Genomic DNA, 18824 nt, shown 5'->3' with positions numbered 1-18824 from the left:
AGTATGGGTTTTAAAAATATTTAACAACATATTTGGAAACAGAACTTTTCTGTTCCTTATTTATATGTTTCTGGATGTTGGCTCTTGCATGAGAAAAGTGCTGTATGCTTTAATACTGAATTTAGAAATCTTGTGGTTTCTGTTGGCGCTTATGAGGGAACAGCTCATATGAGACTGGTACTTGATGAGAGCATTTTTGTGTTTTAATAATTAGACGCATGAATACAGTGCCAGCTGAGTTCAGCTATTGTGTTTATTGCCCTTTTTTATCCACCATAAAAAGGCAATAATTTTTCTGGATTACAGTCTCTAACATGATCTGCAACTTGAAATCAGACAAGAGCTGAAGTACTGTTAGTTCCTTCTTCACACAGGGAACAAGAAATTGAAGAAAAATTCTATGTAGGGATGTTGAAGTGTAATATTTTGGATTTATAACCCAGCTAGATGTTTCTTTTCAAGTCAGCTCAACGATAAGTGACATGTGCCTATAGGACTTTTATGCCTCATGAAAATGCTAGTTAAGATGCCCCATGTTGTTACTCTTGTTGGTAGGCAAGAGTCCTAATCCAAAATGCATCTCCCATGATGCCTTGCGTGGCTTTACAAAGGGGAATCACAAGTTTGATGGCAAATGTAGCTTGTTAACAGAACCATAGTCTTCAGGGGAAAATTGACACATGTGAAACCCTAGCTGTAGTACCGTGGATACTTCAGAGTTGAAATGATTCAAAACTTAAGCCTTTCCATATATTTGAAGAAACAGATATGTTTGACTGGGTCGAAAATACCTCCAAAAGTGTTATTTTAAATTTTCATAATGAAAAACGAGTGCCTCAAACAAATTAATTCCTCCATCTCTTAGAGAATACTGGCTTTTCTAATTCTGTAATTTCTATGAAAAATTGTATATCTGCAAAACATTTGACTAGGTCTAATTATGCTTTTTAAAAAATAATATTTTAACATTATTAGCTAAAGCAAAATATTTCAAATGACAGCTAAAGTTTTAGACCTAAATAGCCATTTTTCAAAGAATTTCACAGAAATATGTCTCATTGGAATGCTTTTTCTTTAAACAAAATAGTATTATTTTTCCTCTATATTACATTAAATTTCTGTTTTTGCATTAATCTTTTACATTATACTTAAGACATTTGTAGATGCTATACATCTAGGGTTTGTGACAGAGTAGGAACAAAACTGACGTTATCCTCGTCGGTGGGAGTTCTCTTATTAAATTTTGACATCTTTAGAAGAAATACATTACTTTTAATTTGTTTTGCACAATGAAAAACTGTTAGTAATATTTTTTTCAAAGATTTTATATTCCATGATACTTAATACCGTTTTCAAAGACTTTTATTCCATGGTACTTAATGGGAAAAAATACATGAATAATATAGTTCTGCTCTGCCTGACAGTTTATGAAGTCATAGTTGTTTTATAATGGCTATAACACCTGGACAAAATTATGAAGATTTGACTTATTGCCAAATAATGTGTCAAATTGCCATCCACATGACTATGCATATAACATATATTGTACAGAGTAGCATATATCATAGAAAATAAGAATATGACCAGGCATTCAGAACTTACAAGAAGTTCTATGTGTATTTTTAAATTACATTAATTTTAGACTGGCTGATAGTCTTCCATACTGTCGTCAAAGGTATGTGACTTATTTTTCATGTATAATGTTTGTCTAAGTCACAGCTTTACCCTTCAGCAAAAGTAGAAATGTGCAAGTAGCAAAGTGTGGAAGAAAAAAAAAGAAGCTTATAAATTGATACTTGATGAGGGGCATATGGACATTTAAAACACAGACTCAGGTACTTTGGGCTAGTGAGAACAGAGGTAATGGAGAAATTTCTTTGAAATTCTAGTTAATTGTTTTTCACGTTAAAGACTTTTCAGAAAGATCACTGAGCTGGCTGACAGGTCCCCCGAAGATAACAACTGATGTGGCCCACAACAAATGTCAAATGATACAAAAGCATGCTACCTCTTGTTTTAATGTAGGAAAACTGTTGAGCTTATCTTTAGATAGAGGAGAAAAAAAGAAAATTATTTTTCATTTAGCATTGGATTAGGAAGGCTAGAAGTGTACCACATCCGTAGGTTTTTAGCAGCGACTACATTATCAGCATAAACCTACCAGGGCCTAAATTTGGAGCACAGTATAGTTGCAGACATAAAAAAGGCAAATCATAGAGAAGAAGTCAAATGCTTTCAGAGTATTTTCTTTAGTGTAAAGTAGTTCTGTGATTTTAAGCACCATTTTTTTGATGCAACTTTGAGTAATAAAAGGGTAAAGGAAAAATTACGATTGTAAGTAAAATGTGTTATAATTAATTTTGTAGGTCTTCTACGGTTATTTAGCAGACAGTGGATTTCTGATGAAGTGTGTTATTTTTTTCCAGTTTGCAGTGGAAACCTCCGTAAAGGATTTGGGAGGGGGGCTGATTCATTTCTGCTCCAGTAGAATGCTTTTTCATTCCCGTCTTGACTAGCGCGATATGCCCAGTGTCTTTTGTTCTACGTCAACCCCAACTATTTGACAGGCTATTGGGGAATAGCTTCACCCACTTGTATGGTGGAACATGATAACTATTTAACACCACACATGATTTAAGACAGGAAATGAAGGATTGTCTAAGTAAATTGCAGAGAAAGTTTCGTAAGGAAATGTAATTACGCAGACTAGAATTTGGCCAGAATGCAAAGTAAAAATCTCTGTGTATGCAAAAAGTTCTCTGTGTATTTTTTTATCTGAAAGGTGACTTTAAATAAAGATTGTATGAATTCAGAACTGATTGATGTGGATTGCTTTTGAGATCTTAATGCTTGAGATTCATCATACTACAGTAAATTAGTGAATCCAGTGATAATTTGAAACAAATTTGCCACCTACTGAAATGCTGTTGTTTCTTGGTGTACGGTGTGGGGTTAAGGTTTCCCTCTCTGACAGTGGCCAAGCTTGTACATTCTTATCTAATATAGTGTGGTAAAATTACAGGTAGAATTGACATAGCTACAGGCTGCATTGATCCCTATATTTTAAATTTCTTTATCGCATCTGTAACTTGCTTTGCTTTGGACAAGAGTAGTTAAATCTGTTTTTGATCAATATGTTTATAACTTTTTATTCCACTCTGAGGATTCTATTCTTAACATGTTATGATAAATATATTTCACTGCATTCCAGTAACTACTCTGTTTCCTAAATCTTGGCATGGGAGTTCATTTTTAATGAAATCTGTTTCATTTCCATTCATTCTATGTTAATTTTTCAGTACGCTTCAGGTAGCTTTTTCAAGTAAAGAAAGGTCATGAATTGAAAAGATTACTTTTTAAAGGAAAAAAAAATTAAATTGTTCAGAATGGTGGGGCTTTTTTTCATTTCAAATTAAAAACTGAAGCAACTTGAAGTCCTAAACTCTCCTCACATCTCTCTTAGAAACTCCCTCCTTTACTGTAACTTTGTGGTCTTGATGATATTCACAGAGCAGCTGATTTACTGAATAAAGAAGTTCTTTAAGTTTTGAGTTTTGGAACATTACCAGTGTGTCTGAACCCAGGTTTCAAATTTTACTGGCATTTTGTTGGCAAACCAATTTTTTGGAGTCCTTTCTTATTTGGGTATGTTTCCTGACACCTTTGGCTGTATGGTACTGTGTTTTAAAATTCTCTTTTTCTTTTTTTAAGAGGAAAAGCCTATAAACATATACAAAGAATTAATTATAAAATAGCTGGTATAAAAATAGAGAGACAAGAAAATCACCAGCTGAAAAATGCAGTGAGCATAAAAAATGAGCATTTAATGGTGGAGTTATACACTGTCTGTTCTGCAGCCCTGATTCTCCAAGTAATTCCACAAGCAAACCATGTGCTATTCTGAGGCCATAATATGGTAATTTAAATCCAGCAGAAGTACATGGATGGTAAGAAAGAGGTGGTTTGGTCTTCCCATCTGTCCGGTGGCCCCATATTCCCATTGCTTCCCTTTTGCCAGCAGCAGTGTTCGTTTATGGTGAGTCAGATTAGAGAACTGATCCAGCTGAAAACTAGCTCACGTGACTTCACCTTACTAACAGTCTTGCTAGATGTTTCATTAAAAAAAATATATATATATATGAAATCAGGACCTAAAGCTGAAACTATATTCTTGTTCATGCAATATTCTCCAATATTAGCCAACTAGCCAAAGTGTTTATAAATTGCTAACCTATATCATTCATAGTATAATACCATGCTGAAAATGTCACGAGTAATATAGTACAATCTTCTTTTTCTAGTTTTTATTGAAGTAAGGTACAAGAAACTAGCAGTCCAAGGTTCCAGTGTGTTTCATAGTTATGCACAAGTCTGGGACATTGTAATCACTTGTGCTTTTTTTCAGTGATGTAGGACATTAATATATCCAAAGAGTTTAAAGAGAACTTGATACTAAATGATCCTTTCAGCAGTAGTGTTGCTATAGGGAAAGCCACTATAAAGTGAAAAAAGCTATGAATTTTTGCAATAGAACAGAGGAGTGTATTCATGTAATAGTGTATTCTGGCACATATATTGCCTGCTGGATATAGGCAAAGTTATAACAGTGCAGAGCAGTAAGATTCATATCACTTAAATAAGCCTCAGTAGGATTAACAGTTTAGGTGTTCTTCTGCCTGTCTCAACTGTGGGAGTCAGTCTTTTGGGAGCTTTCAGTTTACTTAGGAAGTCAGCAATTAGGGCATGGAGAGAGGAAGATGGCTAAAATTAAGTATTAATTGAGGCTAGCAAGAGAGTATGAAAATGACTTTAATCTAGGGTTCTGCTCAGGACAGGAGATTCCAGTGAACAGCCCGGTTTCCCAGCTAAATTGCTAGTTTAGTAATTAATTGGTAATGGCTGATAGCTGCCAATTTCAACCAACTTAAAGGACAGCTAGAAACATCAACAATACCAACTTTCTGTACATTTCTCAGAACTGTAGCATCACTCAGGTTGGAAGGGATGCCTGGAGGTTTCTAGTTCAACCTCTTGCTTAAAGTAGAGTCAACAGTGAATTCAGACCAGATTGCTCAGGGCTTTGTCCAGTCAGATCTTGAAAACCTCCAAGGCCAGAGATACTCCACAGGCTCTCTGGGCACCCTATTTCAGTGCTTAATTATCCTCATAGTTTTATGTCATTTGCAAACTTGATTAGAGCGCATGCCATCTCCTCCTACAGGTCACTGATAAAGATATTAAACAGGATAGGTCAGGATAAAACTCCGAGAAGCTCTGATTGTAATGAGCCTCCAGGTAGAGTACAAACCATTAACCACTACTTTTTGAGCCCAAAATCCTGGCAGTTTTTGCTTATCTAGTAGTCCACCCAGATAGATGACAATGGCAAACTTGGATATAAGGGTGCTGGGAAAGACCATATCAGAAGCCTTACTAAAGTCAAGGTACATGACATCCACTGCTCTCCCCTCATCCACAGATTTAGTCATTCCATCATCGATGGCAGCCAGGTTGGTCAGGCATGATTTATCCAAGTCCAAGATTGAGAAACTTCTATTTTTGGATTTATCCTTGGACTTACCAAGGGTAAATCCAGAGGTAGAAGCTTCTCAGTCTTCTGTTCCATAGAAGACTGCCATGTGTTTGAGCTACTCTTTCAGGTATGCGTGTTCTTGTGGAAACAGGTTTACAGGTAGAAGAGAGAGAGCTGAATCGGTACTCCCACTAAGGAAAAACTGCCATGTGGACTTAGGAGTTACCTGTTCTGTTTGGCCAGCTGGCCAATCTTCACGTGCCTCCTGGCAGGCTGTTCAGCACACACCTCTTGGAGTCAGCCACAGCATCATGTAGCTTGAGGGTTATGAAAAGGAAAGGGAGGGCTGTGGGGGCTTAAGGAAACATATTAGTGGGTACACTGCTCATTTCCAAACTGGGCATAATGGATTATAGCTCTGGATATAAAGTAGTAAAGCAAGAATTCAGGCCTCCTTCTTGTCCAAAATAGTATAAGAAACTGATCAAGGAGCATGTTCTTTTCTGTTTGACTAAACGTACATAGTTTGTTTTTATATTGATTTTATAATATTGTCTGTAAATAGAAATTGTAAACAATGTATTTGAGGGTGAGATTTTCAGACAAGAAACTTGGAGTAAAGGGAGAAATCTGTTCATAACTTACCCTCTTGTGCCCAGGTATTTTAACATCTGGAATGTTATGCTGCCTCTTGTAATACCTCTGCAATACTGTAACACAGCAGGATGCATTAATGAGAGTTTCAACCTTAAACCCACAACATCAATGAAATTTATAGTTGTCAGGCCGTTAACATTATTCAAACAGTTTCTGTGGTTTCAATTCCCATTTTATGTTCATGTAGGAAGAAAAGTCATTGTGTTGACTAGCCATGAAGACAGATTCCTCCTTGGACTTGAAATTTCTATGAACCTATTAAGTACTGTTTATTACTCTTGACAGCATTCATAGTGTGCATTACAGGGTTTTTTTTGTATTTGTATAAAAAGCAGTGCTAGAATCTCTCTCTTAATATTTCAACTGCTTTAATATTCTTGAGCACTAAAAGTGCCTTTCTCACGTTTTGGAAAATACCACAAAAATGTTCAAAGCAGAGAAGAAAAATATATATAAAATCCAAGTATCTTTTTCTAGAATCGTAAGTGCTGTCTAATATTCCACCTGATGAGAAAATTTGTTTTCAGGTGTTTCATGTTTTCCTCCTTTTGTATCTCAGTGTGGTCTTCTGACTTGTAGAGCAAGATGGTTGAAGAGCATTGAAAAGAACAGAGAATTTCTTGAAGACAAAGATTTAAGAAAAAATGTGGTGAACATTGTGATTAAGTCACTCTGTAGAAAACTAAAACAGTTAAATCTGCAACTGATTAAGTTGAAAGAAAAGAAGGGAAGTCAATATCTAAAAAAGTGCACGTACAGTTACTCTTTCTGGTAAGGAAAATACAATTTGTTTCTTCTAGAAACAAACAAGCAGACAGAATTTACAACGTCCAGAAGTTGTGGGTTTTTATTATCTTAGGCTTTGTGGTAATTCCAGAGCAATCTGAGGAAGCAGTAAAAATAAATCTATCTGTCTCTTGCTGTATCAACCTGGGTATTAGCAACTTGCCCGTGTTGTGTCCGTCTTAAAGAATTTCTCCATGGCTCTTCAAAGTGCGAACTCTGTCTCTGTGTTCAGTATCTTGTTCACTGCTGCCAAGCCTCTAATAGCTACAGTCATGTGCTCCATTAATCGTATCTCTTTGTTCTGGAAGCCTGTCTTTTGGTTTCATAATCACTTTTTTTCTAGCTCTCATTTTTTTCCCTCTCATCATTGCAGCATAACTTTTTTTTTTTGCCTATTTAACAACAAATATGAATGGAGAAGTAAGAGATATCCGCGTATTTTTGACAAAGCCTATAACCTCCTTGTAACTGTGCTTCCAAGCTTAAATTAGATTTCCATGTTGCAATACGATGAACTTGGTACTGTAACTGAAGTCTTGCTGTTCCCAGAAGACAGTGTTGAAGCCACAGGGGCATAAAGAACTACTTAGGATTTTCTGCTGGGTCCCAGCATAAGTTGAGGTGTACTTTTAATGTTAAAGGTTGATGGTAAATAGATGATCCTAGTCTCAATGAGTAATTCATAGTGTCCAAAGGAAAGAATTATTGAGCTATATTTCACGTGAAATGGTAGGGGACTGGCAAAGAGATCTTCCGGCTCTTGCTCTTTCAAAATGTCTCTCGCCGATTATGTAATAATGTGGGAAAACATCTGTTGAGCTTCTTCTAGGATTGGGCTGTTAAGGTTTCTATCAGTTGTGGTTCAAATATTTGTAATCAGTGAAGGCATTTATGATCCAGCCTTTGTCTGGGCCCTGAAATAACCATTTTGATCGTCGACAGAGCGAGTCTGCCATTTGAAAGCTATTCTGAGACTTTGGGGACCCTGCTTGTGTCTTGCTCCTGATCTAGGCCCGACAATTAATAGAGGTCCTCTTTTTGCACCGTGAAGTGGGGCAGAGGAACAGTCCCTTAACTTTTTGCCTGCCTAAGCATCTGTGGGCAGGCAGCAGTAGAGGGACGCTTCTCCTCACAGCTGATCCCTTCGGCTCAGTGACACTTGCTTGGTTTCAGAGCTTGGAACGCCTTCCATCCACATCTGAAATTCGGAGGAAAGAAAGCCGAGTGATCCTCTGCTGATTTGGATTGCACTTACCTCCAAGATGACCACTTTTATATGAATAAATAATGCTGTATTTGTGGCCGTGTTAGCAGTGGAGGTTGAGCCTCTAAATCACTTTGTGGGTTTCCCTTGCTGGTGACATCTTGGATATCTGTTTTATCTATTGTTAAATAACTTTTTGCAAAAGTGCGAAATGAAGAAGGATCATGGTACAGTTCAGATCTGCATTAAAGTGGCTTGAACCAAATTCTCACAGTAGTGTTTTTTTTTTTTTAATCTAGCATTGACTCTTTTGGTGGTGTTAAAGTGCACTTTCTACTTATCCCCAGAGGAAAGTTAGTATTCTTTTAAGTGAAACTATTTTAAAAGCAGAACACAAATCTAAAATAAGCCAGTGTTCTCTAGAGTTCTCAGAAGGTGTAGATTTATTTACTGTAGTTAAATCATAATTAGTTCTCAGGGGATAGTGTATCTTTTAAACTGCTTTATTGCCACCATATTGGTTTTCCAAATAATCAGAAACTGCTGTTGTTATATTCTGTAGTATGAACAAAAATTTGATTTAAGTAGAAACAAATGTCTAGAATTGCTAGTTGTCACTTACTGAAGATAGGGACATACAAAAAATAAGCACTTCAAGAAAATGTGGAGAAATATATAATGTGTGTTTTCAGAAGGCGCCTTAAATGAGCTACTGTTGTAACTTCTTTCCAGCATAATAGAGCAATGTTTCACTTGATAATTTTTCAGTTAATCTTTTTTTAATATTTGAATGCTTTTCGATCAAGAATAAACGTTAACTGGTAATTGATAAATGGTAATGTAATGTTATGTAAAATATTACTTTATATTTAAAAGTGGATTTTCATGAAAGTAGCTCAGTGTTTCAGCTGATAAGCTCTTTTTTTTTTTCTGATTGGCAGGTTAATGTTCAAGTTGCCTGAGGAGATGGGTTTAATAGCAATTGCGGTTCGGCAAACACAGGGGAAAGGTCAGTATGTTTCCTTCTAGTGCTAATAAATGTATCTTAAACGTATGAAGTAGGACACTTTAATGTCACATAGCTGTGTTAAAGGTACATGATGAGTATTTTTGATATAATCTGTTGGATGGTAGTGCCCTCTTCTCCCACTTAAACTGTGGATTCAAAATTGAAACCTAAGTTATTAGAGACCAAAGTAAGCGTTTTTAGGATGTTAGGTGGCTTTTGCAGAAATGATTTAGTGGGCTTCTAGTTTCTGCCAGAAAGTCTCTCCAGTCATGGAAGCTGCCATGGCTACATTTAGTGTAATGCAGATCAGACCTCCAGATCAAAACTCCTGGCTGACTTCCTGGAACAAGACTAGGTCTTGACTTGCTCTGAGCTAGAGGTAGCTTGCATCTGCAGGACTGTCTTGAACTGTCCTGTGGGCTTTCACAATCTTTTGCAGATAAGTACAAGCAGTTTCTGCCTGATTTCCAGGAAGATGCTAGCTCTGTTATAAAAGCCATGCTAATTTGATTAGAATAACACAGTGCTCAACCTACTAGCTCTTCTGAGTGCAGCTCTGCATGAAAATGGTTGCCTGGCTTTTGGCTCAGATCTAGCTTGTGTCCTGTTGAGTCACAAAGTGGACAGATTTGTAGATACACACAAAGTATCTTCACAAAGATACTTAATAACACTTTAAAACACTTACAAACAAAGCAAATTTTTTGAAATGTATGTTACAGAATACCAGGACAATCCTGGAAGCAAGTCATTCGTGATATTTTAAGAAAGTGAATAGCAGGGTGCTCATTAAAAACCTGCCTTTTTTTAAAGGAAAAGCTTTACACTTTAACCATTTTTCTTTCAAAATTAGTTTGGAAACTCCTTTACAGGCCTTGCTGTAGATTCTCAGATGGATACCATCGAATCTTTCACTTTTGTTATTGTCTGCATTAACAAAGTGAAAATGCTTATACATGTTTGTTTTCTTGTGTTGAAGTTAACTTTTTTCCTCCCTCCACAGGTCGTGGTGGAAATGTTTGGCTCAGTCCCGTGGGCTGTGCACTATCCACTTTACATATCACCATTCCTCTCTATTCCAACCTGGGCCAGAGAATCCCTTTCGTTCAACATCTAGTGTCCTTGGCCGTGGTAGAATCAGTTAGATCAATACCAGGATATGAGGTATCTCATTTTAATTTATGTCAAAATTCCTGTTTCCATTTCCATTAAAAGTAGATTTTAACTCAATATGTTGAGTGATCGAATGCCTAACATAGTTCTTCAGCACTAATACAGTGGTAAAAAATAGTGGTAAATTTAACCTTCATACTTAATTGTTTATGTATATTAAAAGATTTAGTGTACATATGGTAAATACTGTATCCTATCGAGCTGATTAAGAATACTACACTCATTTCACTCATAATCTGATGAAACTTAAGACTCAGGCTTCAGCAGTAAAGACAGTTTAATTTTGGTTTGTCTAACAATTGAGTTAATTTGTTTTGATTTTTGAAAGAGGTGAGGAAAAGGGAGGAGGGAAAATGAATAAAATTGACAAATCCTCTTCTGGTTTTTTTTTCTTTTGGTGCTGCTGTTTCAGTGGTGACTTTATCCCTTTTAAAGAATTTTTCCAACCCTTGTTTAAGGTTGAAAACTGATTTCTAAAGCAAGAAGTTAGGAGTATTGCTCTCAAGAGGGAATCAAGTGTCCTGTCATCAGTATTAAAATGAAGAACCAGTCGTCTTCTTCACCTCATATATCTCCTTTTTAATGTTACCATTTCCTAATATTTGCTAACTATAAAACTTTGGTATTTTACAGAAGTAGTTAACTAAAGCATATGTTTCCTATATTACACAAAGTCAATGACTTATACACATTTACACATGAACTTTATTATAGTGGCACCCAGTAGCTTTGCTGTAGTTTCGGGTCTGTCAGCCTTTCTATTAAAACCTTCTAACTTCAGTTCTTCATGACTTGACTATAAAAACAAAATGCTTCAGGCTAAAATTTGCAATATAAAATATTTGGCTAGGAGTGAATAATTTAACTATTTAAAATAGAAGGGACAGAAGACTTAGTTGTATAAAATATGAGAGCCTGACTGAGGGAAGGAGTTAATTTATGAATTGAGGTGTTTTTGCTTCCGTGTGCCTACCTTGGTGTACTGTGGCATTTTTTATTTTATTTCATTCAGGAGGAAAAATGTGACTGACATACTAAATATTAATATAAAAATAGTATGTATCGGTAATACATGTCCTGTGGTCTACCAAACTTATTTCAGTACTTGCTGTCTTTCCAGTAGTTTGTTATGACCAAGACAAAGCTATTAAATCTGTTTTACAATAGAGAAACACACATTAAAAATTCTTCTAGCAGTCGTCTTAGAGGATATTTGAAAGGACCGAATTCTGCTGTTAGTGATCACAAAGGTAAATGAAACCAATATATGGTTATTGATAATTTTCCCATCACCCTAGGCTTGGAAAGGAAAAGGTTTTCCTTGTCATTGTTGAGAAGTCTTTTTTTCTTTTCTTTTTTTCTGTGATAAGAAAGGAAATCAAATCCTAGAGAAGGGTTAAAACAATGTTCAGTTTCAATGGACTCAGATTTATGTTAAAGCAAGGAAATGCAAAGATTTATCTGAAACTCAATGCTTATATTTCCCCTTTACACCTAGTTAATGCAGGGCTTTTCTTTATGTGTGTGATGAACATACATGGCATACAAACTGCAGTAGCTGGAAACAGTGGGCTAAGTTGGAGCTGAGGTTTCATTCTTAGCTCCGAATTTCCATACCTCTGTGGGTGTAGGTCAGAACCTTAATATTACTTTAACGTGCTGTAATGTGGCTTATGATGTTCAAAGTCCATTTCAGGATTTCCATACAAAAACGTCAGATGCTTGTGTTTCAGTTTATCCGCCGGTCGTCATTTGTGAGACTCTGTCATTAATGTCCACAGTTCTAAATAGACAGTAGTTGAGGCTCTTGAGCACAGCTCTGGAGTCTCAGCAAGAAAATTGGATAGTTCCAATAATAAGCTTTATTTGCAGATGTTAGTGCTGTGAACACAAGCGGGCCTTATATCCAGAGGACTTTTTGCTTTTCTGTTCTGAGAACAGGAAAAATCTCTCTCTAGTAAGTGAAAATAAGAATGTGCTCCACTCTCACTGCATTTTGTAACCTCCTCCTAATTTCTCTGATACACTGATAGTTGTGCAATGCCTTATCACGTCACTCTGTTTTGTGACAAACAACTCAGGTCGCCACTGTGAAGATTATGGCATGAAGATACCTGATTGACTTGGTTGTTCTCCATGCTTGCTCATCACTTCTTTTGCAGTACTAAGTGTCTGGTGTCTTACAGGTGTGTTTTTCCTTAAATACGATCTACTGAATATACTGCAATTAATTTGCAGGAAGAATAGTCACCTCTCCTTTGGGTGCCTTCGGAGGATCTCTTAACACTGATAATGCTGTTTTACTGTGGGATACTTTGTATGTCTCAGGAGTCCTCTATAAATGCTTTCACAGTGTGAAGAGTCAATTTGTTTTCTGTGATGAATATGAATTGGTGATGCTTGCTTAGAGCTCTTTGATAGCAAAATCAGTTAGTGTTTCCTGTCACTGTAAGTATAATGGATTCCTCTCTGGCCTTTAAATCTGTCAGGAAAGTAGCCATGGACCCAGGTGCAGTTTTCACACATCCTGTAAAGGGATTTAATAATCTACAATAGGGGGGAGTGCAACTCTTGTAGTCCTGGAGCACCTCCCATAATTTGCCTCTTGGGATACAGTCATATGCAGTTTTTCAAACTCCAGGAAGCACATTTGCTTTCTTTTTGTGTTTAAGTAGCTGGTGCAAAGTTCAGTTCAGTTCTGTGGTTTCAACAAAAACCTCTCTATTGCACTGGAATGGTGTCATACAGCACAGTTTGTGTTTCCAGCTCCACGGTGTTGCTTGAGCATAGCTGCCGAAAGCGTGAATATTTTTAGGATGTTTGTGGAGTGTTTACATAGTTGTGAACTGGAATTTCTCCTGTCTGCTGGATTTCCTTTCTGAAATTCAAGATGTCATTGTCTCCGTGTCTGGTTCCTGCAAGGGTCCTCACATACAGCGTTGGTGTTATTGTGGACTTACTCTGATTGTTTATCGGATCTGTAATTGCTGCCACAGTTTTCGTCTTTCTTGAATATATCTTTTCAAATCCTTAGTAGGCACTCATGAATGAATTAAATGAATTCTATAAAACCTTACAATTTGGAGATGGAAAGGCTCTAATAAGTATCTCTAGTCCCTCTTTTGGCTGCTCTAAGCTATTATTATCTACAATAATTGGTTTTTTTACTAGATAGTCACTTTTCTCCAATAGCTCCATAGTAAACCATGTAACTGTGTAACTATGACTTGGTCAGTAATGCTTGGGGAACACTTGCATAGGTTCTTATTATGAAGAGCTGGCAGTATCACTTTCGGTGTGGCAAAGAGGTACAGAAAATGTAGAATATGAAGTGATGAATAAGCCGTGTTCTTAAAGGCAATATCAGAGAGCAAAGTGTTTCTAAATGTACATGTTTTTGGTTTTTTAGGATATTGAACTGCGAGTAAAATGGCCAAATGATATTTACTACAGCGATCTTATGAAGCTTGGTGGAGTTCTGGTAAACTCTACACTTATTGAAACAACATTTCATGTACTTATTGGTAAATGTCTATTTTCAAGCTTTTTTATACTACTTTTTCTAAAGATATTTGTCATTAATGTCTTTATGAGTTCAAGTGATAAGGACAAGAACAAATAATGACAGAGGCCCGAGGAAATAAAGCAGAATATTGTATCAAAAGAAAGCACAAACAGTAAATGTCTTAATTCCCCATAATAATCCCATATGCTTGACAAGGAGAACCTAAATGCAAGCATTGGGGTTGGTGTAGTGGGCTTCAAAGAAAAAGAAAAGGACTACATATATATTACTGATGTTTTCACTTCTCCTCTGGGTCTTTTTTAATTTGTTCATAACTTATTTCTGGTGATAATAATAATAATTTCCAAAAATTGGAATATTGCTAGTAAAGCAGCAGTGAAGTAATGATTTGATTACTTAATCACTCTCTCTTTAGTTCTCGGAAAAAGTAAAATTTGCAAGGTTGTTGGGAAGGCTGGGGGAGCCAGGAATTATGATCTGTTTGTTCATTTATTTGGATTTTTTTGAGGCTAAAGAGTCTATCCAGAATGCTGATTCCAAAAAGTTAGCAAGGCCAGTCTCAGAAAGACTGTGCATGTATTTTCCAGCTGGCCCTAGCGCTAAAACAGGGAAAGATATTTGAGTGCACAAATAAGTATTAACACGTTTCTATCATTGTTTTGCCTTTTTGAAGTCTGATAATCAGCCTGCTAATTGGTGAGGAATATTTTGCCCTTAACCAGCAGCAGGCACAGATCTGCCACACATGCTCACAAACCTGCCACAGGAAACTCTAAGTCCTGGTCTCCCCAAATAATTATCTGCGTTATGTCTAAAAAAATTAAATCGAAGTTCTAGAACGTTAAACAAGAAGCTGATAGTACTTGTTCTGCACTTGAACATAGCACGGTATATAAGTAGAGTATCTGACAAAGAGAGTGTCAAGATGGTGTAAATTTTAAGGTGCAAACAAGCAAAACAGCTGAAGTAGTCATCACTTTCTTCTATGAAACATGCTCAGCCATTAAATTTTCTGTTTAGTTGTTATATCCCTGTTTTTAAAATAAGCTACAAGTGCAGCATGGAAGTTGCAGAGACACACTTACAGAGTCTCTCTGTGCCCTTTTAGACACTTACTGCTTCCATATGCTTTTTCCAGAGCCTGTTCGAACCTGAGTTTATCACAGGGTAACACAAGAAAAGCAAAAATGGCTCAAAAAATAGTTCACCTTTTCAAATATCTGTCTGCATATTATATCTTGGTTTTGGACCTAGAGTTGTATAGCATAAACACCGAAATACTCAAATTCAAGTGGATACTTACTCTTTATATTCTCTCTAATGTCCATAGTCATCTTGGTGACATTAGGTCTGAGGTATATACAAAGACACACATTTTCATCAACGTACTTGCTGTTGGTAGCTTCAAAGATTGAAAGGTTTTTGTCACATATTACTCCAAGGATCTTTTCCATCGTTTCAGTGATGGTGTTGAATGTAGTAGTGGGTGATTCATGACATCCAACAGTTCTTGTGTTAGTCGTAGCAATGAGATCAAACTTCCACAACTGGAAAAATGAGCCAGATGCACCATCCACTTTCTACAGTCATGCAGATTCCTTTTCCAGACCTTGCTGGTGCTGGGCACTCAGAAAGGGTATTGCAGGTGTGAGGGTACAAAATCAGAGGCCATCTACAGAGCCTCACTGCCACAAGAAGTACCTCAGAAGAATAAGGCAAAATACAAACCTGCCTTTTCACCTGTATCGTGTGTTGCAGGCTTTGCAGAGGATGCCATTTCTGTAGTGACAGGGTTGTCAAGACTGTCTGTTCATGCCTTGGCTTCTTTTAAAAGACACATGCTTTCAAACTTTTAAAAAAGATTTTTTTTTTGAAGTCCTTGATTATTGGGGGACTTTCAGAAGAGGAGTTCTGCAGAAGAATATACTTCATTAATGTAAGGGCCAGATTCGGAAAGGACCTAGGTAGCTGAACGTAAGTGGACTGTAAGGGACAGAGCCTACCTACATGCTCAACCTACAAAAGCTCTGTCCACCTCCTCATGTAGCTAGAGACATGTCTGTTCAATGTAGTGGAGAACAGCGCACAGAAGCTCAAGCTAATGACAATGGTGCTGGCCCTAGAACTGGAAGACATAGAGCCATATCAATGCACTGCAAAGTCGGTGCTAAATGTGCACTTTTGACTCTTTGGGAGGCAATGCACCGAGGCCCTAAGAGTCTTGAGCAACTAGTATTTTTCTAATTAACTCTTGGCAGTTTTGCCACGATGCTACAGCCTGCAGGTGGCCTCAAAGGCCACATAACACACCCTGACAGCACAAAGCGCAGCATAATGACCACCGTCCTTCTTTCTTCACTTGTGCTGTATCTGAGTGTCAACAGCGGAGTTGTGATCTGTTAGTGTGGCACCTTTTTTCTTCCGGTTAATTTCTTGTGTCTCTTTCTGATAATGCACTTCCCCTGATTTCAGTGTAATTGATATATTGGCGTTGATATCACTGTGGCTTTCTCTGTACGCATTATCTGATTAGTTAAAAATCAAAAACTCCTTTTCACTGAAGAGAACTTTCTCATAATTAATATGAATTAATTCTCTATATGAATAGTCTCGTTAATACCAAATTTACAAAACAGTCCATGTGGATCTTCCTGCAGAGGAGGGTGTGGTATGTCTGAACCTGATTGACAGGACTGGTGTTTTATCCAAAATGTCTGAGGACAAACAGGTAATACAATATATTTCTTTACATCCCTCGAAGCCTGTTTCAGCAGACTGCAAAAAAGGCCCCAAGAGCCATATTTAAATAAGAAAGGCATTTTGCCAATATTATTCTAGCTGGAGAAATCTCAGTGAGAGGCTTGAGGCTTCTAAAGGATATGCTGTGGTAAGATAGATTAAGCAAACTGGAGTCTTACCCTGCAAACTTAAATCTTCTGGGCTTTTCACAGCAAGGCAAACAAGGCTTGTCAGCTGAGTAAAAAGGCTTAATTTTCAGAAAATGAAATCAGCTAGCTGTAGTAAACAGAAAGGACTCTTAATTAAATTTTAGACTGAAAGATAAAACTCCCATCTCAGAATATGGTCAGTGATTCGCTCTCAAATAGCTAATTACTGATCAGCAAATGAAAAGTTTTCCCACTTTGATGTTGCCAACCAACGTGCAGCCAACATGCAAGTTCCAGTTTTCTTCTTCCAAAACCTCACTGGTTGGGTGGTGTTTTGTTGAAAGGACTACATTGGTTTTGCTTCTACAATTTTCAGGAAGCATTTTAAGGACAAGAAACACACAAAATGTGGACTGTGATTTGTAATTATGCTTCTAGGAAGATTCAGACATGTAAGAGAGCGAATAAAAATATTTACTGGAAATATCCTTAGTGATCATTGCATCAACTAATTGAAAAAAGTACTGACTAATGGTAATAAAATGTTCACATTTACAGAAGAATGAACATTTTCTATCCTGTTCTTTTGTCTTCCTCAGGCTTTGGATTTAATGTGAATAACAGCAACCCCACCATATGCATCAATGATCTCATCAAAAAACACAATAAGAAAGAGGGGACACAGCTGAAGGCTTTAACTGCAGACTGTCTTATTGCAAGAACTGTAACTGTACTAGAGAGGCTAATAGATATTTTTCAGGAGAAAGGGCCCAATGGTGTTCTTCACTGTTACTACAAGTACTGGGTACACAGGTAAGTGTAACTTTCTGTTCTTCTCCAACTTTCTTTTAAGAAAAGTTGGAGATAACTCATAGATTTTTTGTCTCCCATTGTGAATATTCTGTGAGATTGCCTTCAAAAGCAGTGACTTAGTTAAAAGATATTCCTAAGTAGGATGTAATTTTGTAGGGGTGAATAAAAATAGGACATAGTAAAATTAACATGCTAGCATAGGTTAAAGAATGTTTCTAGGTATTTCGCATGTATCAGCTTGAAACAAAGGGAATTGAGAGTGATTTGTATAGCTAATGATGGAGTTATTGTATTCATGTCTTTACACAAAAGTAGACAATTTGGATTAACCATTAATTCTGCAGAAAGAGATTAAAGCAGGAAATAAAACATGTTCTTGAAAAAACAAAAGAACCAGTGAAATGAGAAATAAAAGTATTCTACTAGACAGTAGTCCTCTCTACTATTTTTCATTGTTTGTGCAGTCTCATCCAATTAACTCATAACTGCCCGGTTCTCTTTATTTGCAGTGGTAAGCAAGTCCGTCTCCACAGTGAGGAAGGCCCAATTGCGTGGATAGTGGGGATTGATGATTGTGGATTTCTTCAAGTTCACGAAGAAGGCAAAGGCATAGAGTCTGTGCACCCAGATGGCAACTCTTTTGACATGGTGAAAAACCTTGTAGTCCCAAAGCGTTCGTAGTCCTCAGTCGACAGTGCCAAAGGCAGCTCCTTAGTATTTGGCACCATGCAGCTAAACTTGCTTGAAGGTGGGAAGGGTAGCTTATGGCTTGATAGAAACTGAAGTAGCTAAACATTTCATTTTCAAAATGTGTCTGTGTGTTTTTATTGTACTTTAGCAGAATGCAGTACAATCTTTAAAATTTTTTCTGTATTTTTTTCTTAAGTAAATTCTGTTTTATGTGTTGTCCATGGTGCACTGGAAAGAGCTCATCGTATGCTTCTGAATTACTGGGCTTAACGTTTTCTTTATTCAGATTCAGGTCTAAGGGAAAAAAAAACCTTCAGAGCCTTGCTAATTTGGTTCTTCTCCATGTGCGCCTGCATAACAGCTTACCATCCCATGGTCTGATCTCAGGTCTGCACCTCTGTCATAGCTGCCGGGTGTGTTTGGGGAGTTTTCAGTCAGCACCTAAGAACTGTGGTTATTTATACAAATTTATTTGTATTGTATCTGTATTTGTTGCTGTTCTTAGTCAACTGGATCTGAATAAATCATCTCACATCTCCTTTGAA

At 36.9% G+C, this 18824-nt stretch overlaps 1 protein-coding gene across 5 annotated transcripts in view; it reads left to right on the top strand.

Annotated features, from left to right (window-relative positions):
- Window positions 1-18824, top strand: part of HLCS (holocarboxylase synthetase) — a 129475-nt gene extending 110651 nt beyond the window's left edge. For all 5 annotated transcript variants that reach the window (XM_064524777.1, XM_026121480.2, XM_064524786.1 and 2 more), the window contains 5 exons: window positions 9122-9189; window positions 10193-10353; window positions 13772-13886; window positions 17376-17589; window positions 18099-18824. In XM_064524777.1, coding sequence (XP_064380847.1) covers window positions 9122-9189; window positions 10193-10353; window positions 13772-13886; window positions 17376-17589; window positions 18099-18270 — 730 coding nt within the window. In that variant the 3' untranslated portion in view covers window positions 18271-18824. The remainder of the gene's footprint in view (window positions 1-9121; window positions 9190-10192; window positions 10354-13771; window positions 13887-17375; window positions 17590-18098) is intronic.

The sequence above is a fragment of the Dromaius novaehollandiae genome, chromosome 1 (genome assembly GCF_036370855.1).
Source record: "Dromaius novaehollandiae isolate bDroNov1 chromosome 1, bDroNov1.hap1, whole genome shotgun sequence".
NCBI classification, from domain to species: Eukaryota; Metazoa; Chordata; class Aves; order Casuariiformes; family Dromaiidae; genus Dromaius; species Dromaius novaehollandiae.
Note: the sequence above shows the minus strand (reverse complement) of the source record. Positions and strands in the feature narration are given on the sequence as shown.